The sequence below is a fragment of the Armigeres subalbatus genome, chromosome 3 (genome assembly GCF_024139115.2).
Source record: "Armigeres subalbatus isolate Guangzhou_Male chromosome 3, GZ_Asu_2, whole genome shotgun sequence".
Classification (NCBI taxonomy): Eukaryota; Metazoa; Arthropoda; class Insecta; order Diptera; family Culicidae; genus Armigeres; species Armigeres subalbatus.
Window position 1 is genome coordinate 303,225,858 of NC_085141.1, and position 13,202 is coordinate 303,239,059.

Consider the following 13,202-nt stretch of genomic DNA (forward strand, 5'->3'; position numbering starts at 1 on the left):
TAAGTTACTTTAACTATAGCTATAACTTCGTTACTAGTGGAATTCAAACAACGAACCATAAGGCAATGTTGCAGAAAATCCTTCACACTAGAAGTCCAACATACAACACATTATGAATCTCAGTTTTTGGAATGAGTTATTGACAAACTACTAAATGATCGAACGCGAATTACTAAATGATCGATAACATCCTTGAATCTAATTAAAACCAGTGGACAGAAATTAGCCTATATGAGCAATTTAAAATCTGCGTTCTTTGTTATCCCAATGCACTAATGTATCACTTTTTCCTTTTATCAGTATTAGTCCATCCATACGGCTGCTCCTATTATGGTTTATTATTTCCAGGATTTTCGAAGATTGGTTCCATTTTAGAAAAGTCAGTTATTTTCAATTCTTTATCTCGTTTTGCACAGACAGTTACCGTTCTTTTCCAGGTGTATGTTGGATCAAAAATGATCCTAAAAGCACTAACAAGTTCGAACTGTTGAAAACAGTTCCAGACTAATCCACAATTAAAAACGAACGTTGCCTAAATTACCGTTTTAACAATTCTACATTTCGATTCTCACTATTCTGCCAGCTAACCCTAAAAACGTTCTCTTACAATTATCCTATCCTTATCCCTATCGACGCGCATCGCGGAAATATTATGTTTGTAAACCTAGTATATAGATTTATGTTTGATTTATTTTTCTGTGGTATGCCTGCTATTGAATCCTATTGGTGGAAATATGGTGTGTCTTTTGTGTTTTGGTTTCCGCTTTTATTATTTTTGTGACGACGAATTCGTTAGTTCATACATGCGTTATTAACCTTACCTCTCTGCATATTTTTTTTCTATTCATTCCTAGGTTAGCAGGTCGCCTTCGTTGTCAACGTGCGCATTGAGTTCGCCGTTAAACTGCAACAAGCAGCCGATAGCACCGAAATAGCCTTCGTGTTCCAAAAATAAGGCCTTGAGCATCCCCTTTGACCAATAGTCCATGGCGTATGCGAGCAACTTCATCGAAATGGGATTCACTCGCAGGAAATTTCCAACGAAAACCACCTGCAAGATTTAAATAATACAACTGGTAACTACGTAGTTGCTTCAAGTAAGGTACAGTATGCGTACCCTATCGATTTTCTCATTACTGGCGCACATCCTGGCGATCGAACCGATATTGTTGGTAATCGTAACGAGAGTAGCATTGGCGAGGTCTTCTCTCGAAACACTTTCTCTTCGTTCGGCAAGGTTCATCTGCCCGAAGCTATAAAAAAGGCGTCTATAATCAATACGTACACATACACTTTTTACTACAATTCGTCATTTTTACGTTGTCAAGATAATAATAATAATACATTTACAAATGACGCACTTCCAAGAGTATTATCTAAAAAAAAATCTCACCTGGCAGCCACTAGATCGCCGGGCAGACCAAACCGCTCATAGTCCCCACCGTAGATGTCCTTGACCAGTTTGTCCACCTTCGTGTGATCACCCTTCGTGGCCAGCTGTATCGCTTCCTCGAACGTTGTGCATCCCGTCAGCAGGCAGCACAGCCCCAGGAATGTTCCACCACCCAAACTAGTACCGGAAATGCGTTTGTAGTTGTCCGGTCCTCGGACCGCTAGCACCGACACACCCGAACCGACATTGACCAAAATGAACGGATAGGGTTGACTGAAGTCGAACTTCTTCTTTGAACTTATACTGAAAAAGGAGGAAGCAGAGAAAAAAAACTTTAATTCTGTGGTTCAAGCAACAACATTAAATTGAACCCAACCTAATATCACTAGCATTCTCCCAGTAGTAACACTCGCATAGATTGTGCGTCTCGGTGAACAGTATGCCCTTGATCAGAGCGTCCAGTTCGTCGAATTTGGCCAGCTTCATGTTGACCTCTTCCTTGAAAGTTTCTTCGAACTTGAATGCCCCGCCTCCTGTCGCACAAACCGTCGTCACCAGCTGGGCCATGCCTTTCTTCTTGGCCAGGGCCAGAAACTTTTCCATCTCGGCCGTGGGAAACCGAATGAAATGCAGCGAACCGCGTCGGCTCCGTATCTCCACGTCGTCCATCTGCAGGTGAATATCCCGGTGGCCGGAACGGCCGTAGGACGAGTGCTTCGTCAGGTACCGCCGAATGTTGCGCAGGATTTTCGCCTCCTGGTCCAGCTCGCCCGGTGTGATGTCCTTCGGTTCGAAGTAGACCAACTTCGTTAGGGTGCCGCCAATGTCCATGCCGAACCATGGCATCGCTGAAAGGAGATAGTGAGAATTTGTGTTGTAAGCATTCGGTTTCGATAAGTTTTAAGTTTCAAAATAAAAAAATGCTCGATTTATTCAAACTTTTGAAAAAGACTTGTTGATTGATATCCGAATATAAAAATATAATAGAAAATACGTAAATTGTACATACAGCAACCGTTCGCTAACTGGGCTAAAACACCAGCCCAGTTAACGAACGCCGCTTTTAACTGGGCTAACGAGGGAATTCGCGATGCATTGTTGTGATCGTGTTTTACATGAAGCATAAAGAATATACCATTCAGAATCCCCTCGTCACCGAGTCTTTGTTGTTGTTTTTTGACGGATAACTGCTTTTTAACTGGGCTTTGGCCCAGTTAACGAACGCCCAGTTAAAATACAGTCCAGTTAAAAGGCGCCCAGTTAGCGAACTGTTGCTGTATTGCCAAAATTAATAGAATAGCGATTAAATTTAAAAAAAAATGTAAAGACTAAAGATACATTCCAGAATAAGAAAACTTCCAGCGTTAGCGAATCGTACGGTGTATTACGCTACGTGTATGCCGAAGGTGCCGGAACAATCGCCGAGTTAGCCATTTTATATTATGAAACTGCCAGCAACAGCGTGGCTCGGCCTCTTTTTCATCAATGCATGTAGTAGTGTAGTAAACAAAGTTAGTGTTTACTGAAATAAACAGTTTTTTAAAGTCTGTGAAGGTATTTCCTGCCCTAAGTGGTGTCAGAATTGGGCACAGTTAGTGAGGTTGGCACTCCCACTCCCACGCAAGCCAACACCATCATCAGACTACAGAAGCATTCGCCAACGTATTGATGATTGGATTCGAAAAACCAACATTTGAATCTTTGTTCACAAAAGCAGATAAGTCGTTTTGAAAATTTGGTAATGAATTGCTCTAAATCAGCCAGCTTGAGAGCTTCAGAAAAAGGTTTTTTCCAGCAATTTTTTTTTAAATGAGCTGGGCTACAACGTTGTAGAACTACATGCCAGCATTCCGTAAAATAAAAAAATATATTTTATTTATTTTTTTATATAATGGGCCACCCTATTTTTTTGATAGCACCATAATGATGGCCTTATTATTTCGAACAACATTATAGAACAACATTGTTTTCTAAAAAAATAGTTTTGGTGTAAAATGCATCTCTCCACAAATATCTGTATTCTGGACCATAGTGCAATGTGGTCAATACTTTTAGTATATCCTTAATGTGTTCTTCCAGTGAGCTAGAGAAAATAATGATGTCGTCCATATAGACGAAACATCTTACTCCAACATGCTTACGTAGCACAGAATCCATAAGTCGTTGAAATGTCGCGGGCGCATTCCTGAACTCGAACGGCATTCGCACAAATTCAAATTCAAATTCAAGATTCATGAAGGTCATGCGAATGACTGGTGATCGGAAAGAGAAAACATATTTCTTATCAATAATTAAATATGCGTATTATTGATGTTGAATTGATGTTTGTGCCTATTATACACACAGAAAAAATCGTTGGTAAAATTAAGAAAAATATAGTTAATGATTTTCAGTAGAAAGTATTACAGGGTGTTCAATAAGTTCGAATACACTTTAAATGTGTTGAAAAAATAAAAATACAAGATACTCTTTTCTGATTAAATTTTTTAAGCAATGTCTATTGTGAATTTTTACGACATATTAGCTGGGAGCACCCCTCCTATGTGCTGTGTGATGAGTTTGAGACGTTTCTCAAATGAATAGCACGCGGTATGCACCTGATCCATCGGCATCTCGTCCCAGATCTTGGAAATAAGCTTCTTAAACTGGTCCATAGTGTTCACTTTATGTTCGCTCTGCTTGACCAGCATGTATGACCATTCATTAAAGTCCCGGGGATTAAGGTCCGGGGAGCTGGGAGGCCACAAAGACAAGACAAAGACTATAATCGCCGTGTGAGCGATTCGGCGCTCTGCAACCGCGGGATGTTTATGTGGGGTAGGGGGATGCTGGCCAACGTTGGCACCCATAACCGATCATTTTGGACATTATGCGGCTGTTGTAAGACAAAGAGTTTCTCATCAGAAAACACGAACTCCAGACCTGCGTGCCGCGAAAGTATCAGTTTGGCTCTGTCCCGCCTCTTCTTCGTTGTAGCCTCCATTACTCCGTAAACCTTTTATTTCTTGTACGGGTTATATCCCAGATCCCGATGTCCCGATGTCCACGTCGAACCCGCTCTCTCATCACCTTAATGGCTGCTGGTGTCCTTGCCGAACACGGTCCTTGGCCGATCTCGTCTCCCGGTACCGACGGATGGTGGTATAGATGAGATTCCGCTTTATCCCGTGAGAATTCAAACGCCGGAATATGTCACCGGATCGCTCACCTCTTGCAAACAACTTTACTACGACCTCGAGGTACTCCTTCATTGTGCGCGGAAAACAATTGACAATAAGTCAACACCATGCGTATCGGTTAGCCTATATAAGGCTGAAGCTGACACCAATACCAATACATAGAATGCACATGGTTCGCATCCATTTTTTTGATACCACTGATACCACTGCGACCAATGATTTGATCTATTGTGGTGTATCCTCTTTTTATATATGCCAAAAAAAAAACAAATAATGGATATTTACTATTAGTTGAGTTACTACCATCATTATTGTAGGCACTTATTCCAATCAGGTAATATATTTCTAATGAAATGTACCACTTGACTGGGGGGAGAAGACCAGATTTCACATGGTTTCATGAGACCCTTTTCGAGATATCGGACACATTTGCAACACATTTTCAAAACAGGTATTCAGAGCTTTCACTCTCTAGATTACAGAAACGACATTTGTCTTCATGAAGTTTACCAATGAGCTTCACGTGATATTTACAAGGGCAGTGTCCTGTCATCAAAACAGTATACGTGCTTAAATCTTTTTTGGAAAGCTGCAGTAGCTTAGACCCAATTTTCGCCAACTGATCAGCTTTCTCAATTCCTTTGATTCCGCAATGACCAGGAACCCAATAAAGGTAAACCATATTGCATAGTTGCTGATAGGTTCGCACCCATACAACGATGAAATATTGTATTCGAACTTATTGAACCATTGAATCATCAGGGTGATTGTTAAATCTACGATTGCAGAAATGTCACTTCGGTGAGAACTTTGGCAACAGTTGACTTTTCAAAATAACATTTTCCCCTCAAAACTAAATCAGGGTCACTTGTCATAAGACGAGTTTATTCAATCCCATTGAATTCCACCACTTAATTGTATCTTGACAGATACGTATTTCGACCTCAACAGTAAGGCCGTCTTCAGTGTCTCGTACTTGACTCGACTATATAAATCAGGGTGTCGACTCAAATTTGAAAATAAAATTCCCTGACTTTCCCAGACCATTTTTTGAAAAATTCCAGATATGAAAAATGTTTTTTCAATTCCTAGAAACGTATGAAAATCTCTGCATATGTGAGTCCTTGAAACATTAAGGATTTACGATATTCTAGTATAGGTAATTCTGGTCGTTCACAAAGATTCAAGTAACTGCGCAGAACTCCTGAAAGATTTTCATAATTCACATCTTTCCGAAATTGGCTCCAATTAATGTTATAAGTTTTCTGGTGCCTTCATCCACCATTGGGAATTCTTACGGGCTCCCTGGAGTCGCAATAGACCTCCAAGACTACTGACGAATAGCTTCAAATCGCTAAAGTTTTCATTATCTGTATGGAAATTTGTATGAAATCTTGTATCTTTTGACACGACTTTTGAACTTTTTCCAAACAGTCGTGAAAGCTTCTAGAAATCCTTCTAATGCCGTTAAGAAATCTTATGAATTAGGTATTTTCGTGAACATCGAGAAACCTCTATTGACTCTCAAGTATACTTACGGAGTAAGATGGTACTAATCAGTGCCGAAACGTAGGGACGAACATAAAATTATCGTTTTGACCGAGTTCTTGGACTGCACAGCCGAATAGCTTTTGAAAAAAAAACTATTGTGACAGCTTTTTTTAAATCCTTTGGGATTTTTTATGTTTCAGTGAGAAATCTGAAGTAATTTCTGGACAAAATTCTCAAAGATCAACCAGACTATTTCCTGATAAAATTGGTTTATAAACATCAAAAGCAGCGAATGTAGAACTGAAACATTAATATTGACCACAACATTAGTGCTGTCCAATGAGCAGCTCGAAATAACTCGAAGTTGTTCCCGTCCTGCGTTCCGTCCCGTTCTTATTTGTCAACAAATGGACATGTTAGGGATGGGAATAACTTCGAGCTGCTCATTGGACAGCATTATTATTCTCCTCTTGCGTCCGATCATGATTATGGAGTATCAAGTAATGTTTAATCACGGTTTAATTGAGACCATCGCCACCTACGTATATGAGGTAGACCATATGATGCTTTTATATAGTGGATTCTCTCTACATGATCATTATTTTGACCTCCTAAGGACTTGAGGATCGACAAATGACTTTATAAGCCCATCATTAAATGGACGGTTTGGATGGTTTTTAAAACATTACCTACAGAATCTTGTTTGGAGATGATGCCGAGCTTGATAGTGGAAGTAGTTGTCGACTGTAACTGCCTCTGACTATTGTTTATCGGCTATGCAATCTGATGACCAGCTAAAACGCTATATTAATTCTGATCCGACGTTTAAATTGGTTCAGATTTTCATTGTCATAAATGTCCTTAGTATATTGCGTTTCGTGTTTTTTCCCTGACTTCAATAAAAATTCTCTGACTTTCCCTGACATTCCAGGTCCAAAATGAAATTCCCTGACTTTCCAGGTTTTTCCATGTAGTCGACACCCTGTAAATGTTTATTCTACCTTCATATAATGTGACCAGCAAGCGTCCTGCGAAACGCGGGACGCCTATCTGGATTACGTCACTGGCTTGAAAGTGGATTCTCCAAAAAAGTACATTGCGCATTTCAGCCCAAAAAAATTGGAAAAATATTTGTAATACATTTGTAAAACGAATTTAAAAAATGCAGCAGTCTGCAGTTGAAAAATGCAGGACGTCTGGTCACATTACCTTCATATTAACATTTTCCTCTCAAAACTAAATGTGTAGTTTACATTCAAATTCACTGTGATTCTTTGAATAAATCAAACACCGAAATGATTGTTTACTTATTTATTCAGAATTTATTATTTTTGTGTAAAAGCTTATGGGCGTGCTGTTGCGCAATCTTTGCTTGCGCGATACCGCCGCGAAAAGCTGAACGTTTTAGGCTCGATGCCCACGTAGCGTCATTTCAACGCAGAGTGCACGTGGCGTCAAAAAGACGTAACGCAGCGTCACCACGCCGATGCACACAAGCGTTATTTCAACGCTGCGTGCATGTGGCGTTGAAAAAACGCTACGTGGGCATCTGCCCTTAGAAGAGCGCGACAATACATTAACTGCTGCTGCGCTCATCATTGAAGCACGGCCTTCACAAAGGTATTGCCTCCCATTTGAACCCCGTAAACATTCTGTGACCATCCGGATTGATGAATTGTCCATATCTTGGACGATTGTTCTCACTCTCATTGTCATGTCACTCCCGTCGACACCTTTCTGTTGCAACGTTTACTACCGGCGTTTCGACTTGAAATTGCACGTTCTTATCACCATTACGAAAGTGGTCACCGCTACCATCGCCGATTTCATATAGCCACCGTATTCGCAGCAGCATCATCATAATTGTGGGCATCATGAATATGAGCTGGTCCCTTCAATGGTGTTTCCTGGATATAGGAATTAGGGTAATTTGCCAAATGTTGAACGGCTAATTTCTTCGCCTATTGTTGAACACACGTGCATTTCTTATGGGCGTTCAACAATAGGCAAGAATTTTAGCCGTTCAACATTTGGCGGTTTCCCCTATTTCATAAAATTCTTAAGTTGTTTAAATTCAAATCAAATTGCTCACCGGTTCAAAGGAAATTTTTTTCTGCATTCTTTTCTCGCAACTGTCACTGACAGATAGTCGTTGGTTGCCAGTTATATTATTTCTACCTGCCAATGTTGCCAAATCAGGTGAAATATTGATGTTTGTTTGAATTTTTTCCAAATTTTGTTTTGAGAATTTCAACTGTGCGGAAATAGGAATTTTGAACTGGAAATAAAAAAACTTTCAAATCAATCAATTTTACGTTTGACTGAAAAGTTTAGCACTTTTTACATATTATTACAACAATTACAACAATAAAAAACTTTTTTTCTCTGTGTGGTATATGTCATTCCAAAATTTGGTTTTGCTGTAAGTTTTTGAGGTGACATGATATACACCAAAAGTCAATCGAATGAATACGGCTGCTGCTGTCAATTGAATATACAGAGGTGACTCAATTGAGATCTCTGTACTCAATTGATATCAGCGTAGGCCAAGATCATATTCGGGTCAAAAAATTCGATTGACATTGAGATTTCACGGCACTGATCCCCTGCCCTAGGTCAGAAATTATCTCGACTTCCCTGGGCATAAAAGTATCATCGTCGTATCGTCGTAAGTATCAAACCTCGCAGTTAATAACTGTGGAAGTGCTTAATGAGCACTAAGCTGCGCGTAATTTTGGTGCCTGTGTGCGCACACACACACAGACATCACCTCAATTCGTCAGTTCGAATATAACACTATTCGTTTGGAATATAACACTATGAGTCTCCAGGCGTTCTATAAAAAGTTTGTTTTTGGAGCGATCATATAGCCTTTACGTATACTTAGTAATAAAGGTGTTGATGAAATGGAACCATACCTTCGTATTTATCACATTGGTCAGAATGCTCAATACACACGCAAAAAAAAGCGTTCACAAATTCGTGAACCAGCAAAAATACACCGTGATTTAATTCATGGATTCGGGAACACCAGCCACGATTTCCGGAACGTTCCAGAAAACGTGATTGTATTCCCGAATCCGTGACTGTTGTTCACGAAAAAATACGCCGTGAACTCGTTAGTTCACGAATTCATGAACGCTTTTTTTTTGCGTGCAGTAAGTGCAATTAACCTTCACAAGTTTCAAATGTAAAACATTGTTATACAGACAAGTTGGCGGCCTGCGGAAAAGTGGATTCTCTCCTTCTCTCAGCTACTTTTTTTTATCTTTATTAAGATGTTTTTCTCGTACAACAAAGTTGTACTATCGTGATTCACTGGTTGGGATTTTAATACTTGGGCCACTTTTTAGTTGGGCCTCCGCTGGTTGGGTCATGGCCCAACTAAAAAGCAACCGTACGTCAAAATTCAATGTTAACTCGTAAAACGGGATTGTGCGTCACTGGACATCATTTGTTATGTTCAAGTCGAAATACACGTGTTCAAATGGCTGTCAGTTGGCCCAACCAAAAAGTCGAATTCGTTAGTTGGCTCAAGGTCGTGGCCCAACCCGAGCAGGAGAAATTGGCTCAATAATACTTAATTCTGTTATTGATTTGATACCATACTCTGTTATGAACTAGCCCTGCATAAGAGGTAAAATACCAAAGGAATAATACCAAAAACTAATATGCACAATACTTAAGCCATAACAAACTCAGTTATTAAATTGAATTTCAATACCAAATGCATAACCAATTATTATTCGTTTGGTATTGAAATACCTAAGCATGATATGCCTCAAGTATTCTGCATATAAGTTTTTGGTATTATTTTTTGGTATTTTACCTCAAGGCTGAATCATACCAATTTCTGTTATCGAGGTCGTCACTCCTGCTCGGGTTAACCAGCGAATCGCGCTTGTACCGAAAGGCTAAAATCTTATCCCAAAAACGAACTTTTTATAAAAGCCTCGGAGACCCAAAAACTTATTTTTTTTTTCGCCGAGATCTCAGCATTTTTTGTTTATTTTCCCAAGGTGGGTACCGCCGAGTTTCAGCAAACATGATTTATGCCGAGATCTCAGTGAAAGTGACGCTTCCGTTGCTGAGATACGGTAAAAATTTTGCCGAAAAACAGTAATAAACAAAATTTTCTGCCGCAGTTTTCAAATTTACTGAGCTACAGCGGTGCCCGATTATGCCGAGCTCAAGAAAGGAAAACTTAGTGTGCATAGTGTTATATACCAATCGACTCAGCTCGACGAACTGAGCACATGTCTGTCTGTGCGTGTGTATGTATGTGTGTGTATGTGTGTGTATGTGTGTGCACAAAAGCTAAGTGAAACATTAGACAACTTTTCATATAGTAATCCTTAACCGATTTTCTCGCAACAAGTTGCATTCGAAGGGCGGGTGGTAAGTCTTGTAGATCACTATTGAATTTTGTAACGATCGGCCGTTGCGTTCAAAAGTTATCAAGAAAATGGTTTATTGAACCATATAAGGTTGGTGTCTTGGCTAAATGCGAGAAAGGCAGTATCACTTTTCGGTGAATTAAGTTGTTTTTTTTTAAATAAGATTAAGTTCGACACCGAACTACCAGCTACAGTGTACTCTATTTTATTTTGTTTTCGAGTCCTTGACGTGTCTCTGAAATCATGCTAGAAATTTAAAAAGTGAACAACACTATTTCTCCCATACCTTGTGAGGTAACACAGCCTTTTCAACCGATCCAGTACGTTTCACTTAAATTCCTGTCAAAAGAAGATTGATAAAAAAGCTATTACAAATCAACGTCAACGTAAGTTGTAAAAATGTAATAAATTGCCTTCGTGAATTTAGAGCTTCTTCAAGAAGTACAAGCCTTCAGCCATGAAGCCAAATAAATATCTATTGAGCCTAGCATTTGCAAGAAAGTATGTGTGAACTGGACGTGATCTGTCCCGGACCGTGATTAAGTTACGACTGCCGAAATTCTCCTGGGAAGGTACTGGAGAGACGTTTTTCCAATGATGATAATCTCGGTAATGAACTCCGACAAAACGACTCTCTGCTCTCCTTATCATCGCAGACTGATAACGGACGATGCAATGAAGACACAACTATGCTTTGCTACCTGTATTATACGAAGCTGGACGCTGTTGGTGTAGCTTTGGTTGACAAAGTTGGTTCGAGAGTTGATTAACTTCGACGGATGTAGATTCTGTAGTTGCTAGCGCAAACAGTATGCTTCCAAATAAATTACTGGACAAGTATTGTTCGGACAGACGAGAGCTCGAGTTTGAGCCAGAAAACCCAAGGAGATGACAAATAATTCATTTTTTCCTTGCCCTCTGTCGTAAGACGAGTTTAGCACAATTCCATTTAATTCCACCACCTCGTATTACTTTTACATATATGTACGTATTTCGACCTCAACTGTAAGGTCGTTTTCAGTGACTCGACTCGACGTTTTTTTCGAAACTGAGCGACTTCAGCAAACATTTACTCAAGCAATTGATAAACTTAAATGTGGAATGTGGAGATGTTTTTCTTGGAAAGGGGACTTTAATTGGTAGAAATGATTGTAGAACGACTATGGAGTCTAAACGGGAGTTCTCTACTTGCGAATATGAACGAGAATGAACAACCAACGATCAAACGGAATGTGGACGTTCATTTTGAACATGAAATGACCCAAAACATAGCTTCAAAGTCACAAAACAATATTATCTACTTCAAATTACCATGATGATTGAAAGAGCATCTCAACTCAATACTCGAATCATCATAACCCTATCGTGCATCCGGTGGCTATTTTGGATGATAGTTTCGTGAAAAAAATATGAGCTACTATTATCACAAAGCTTAAAACTCGATTTCTATGGAAATTTTGTGGAAACTTTGAATCTTGTAATTAGGCTCGAATGTAACATACCGTATCGCAATCTACTACTGATATTTCCACAACGATCTTATTTGTAGAAGAGAACACAATCTGTTAATAAAAAATAGTATGGATAAAATAGATTAAGGTTATGGAAGTTATTAAGTTTTACTTGAACATTTTAGTGGCGGTACACTAAAGTCGAAAGTTTCAACTATTTTTCTCACGTAATAAATATTTCATTCATTGTATTGTCTTTGTTGGAACATCTTTTAATCATAGGCTAGTTACTACATATGCATATGCGAAATTGTTAGATTCTTATACAAAAAATGTAAGAAAAGCTAACAAAATTGTTAGATTCTAGTACAATATTTGTATAAGAATTTAGCAATTTCGCATATGCCCAGTTCTTATACAGGTTTTGGTAGATTCTTATACAGAACTAGTCGACCCGGCAGACGTTGTCCTGCATAGTAGGCGAAAATGCGTGTTGTGAACTGCCCATGTGAAATTTCCATACGATTCTTTATTTTAGTTTTCCACGATTTACTCAACCTTACTCATGGTTTTCGCATGAATAAATATCATATAAACCCGTCGGAAACTATGATAAACGTTTTTGCTGAAAGAATAAAGAAAATCCATCCAGCCGTTTTTGAGTTATGCGGATACGAACACAGACCATTTCATTTTTATATATAAGATTGTTGGAAAATCTAACATCCGCCGGTTGGGTGTATCTCTATGCTATGGAAGTAACAAGCACATAGGTACAAAGTGTTGCTTGTACATTTTAAACCGCTTGATTTTTATCCGAAACGCAAAAAATAAGCTAATAACATTTTGAAGGCATATTCATTGTTCCTTTAGTCACCCGCACATGAAGTAACTATAGCTGGGATCAAAACATTCCTGCTAACAGAAATATAGCGTTTCAGTTAAGTTGACCTACGTTAACCAATCATAAATATCCAAGTTTCAATAATTATAAATAATCTTAGATTAGAAATTTTAAGGAAAAAATTTAAAGTTTCTTCAAATACACATACATATGTTGTAAAAATCTATTGTTGTTTTGAATGTTAACTTTTAAAAACTAATAAAGTCATCGAAAAGTGTATGGACTTTGAAACTAATGTAAAAACAAACAAAAGCAATTCCGAATACGCAATCAAATCACCTCCCCGAATCTGTAATATTTATTCATATTTCCCAAACATTCTAAAACGCGACTTAAATAACTTTTGACGGCGGCAGGAACGATCGACACAATCTGACAAGCACAGGT

At 38.8% G+C, this 13,202-nt stretch overlaps 1 protein-coding gene across 4 annotated transcripts in view; it reads right to left on the reverse strand.

The window, feature by feature from the left end:
- Window positions 1–384: 384 nt before the first annotated feature.
- LOC134225032 (pantothenate kinase 3) overlaps window positions 385–13,202 on the reverse strand; it is a 105,572-nt gene continuing 92,754 nt past the window's right edge. For all 4 annotated transcript variants that reach the window (XM_062704785.1, XM_062704788.1, XM_062704787.1 and 1 more), the window contains 4 exons: window positions 1,770–2,241; window positions 1,394–1,696; window positions 1,118–1,253; window positions 385–1,051 (listed from right to left, as the gene is read on the reverse strand). In XM_062704785.1, coding sequence (XP_062560769.1) covers window positions 851–1,051; window positions 1,118–1,253; window positions 1,394–1,696; window positions 1,770–2,241 — 1,112 coding nt within the window. In that variant the 3' untranslated portion in view covers window positions 385–850. The remainder of the gene's footprint in view (window positions 1,052–1,117; window positions 1,254–1,393; window positions 1,697–1,769; window positions 2,242–13,202) is intronic.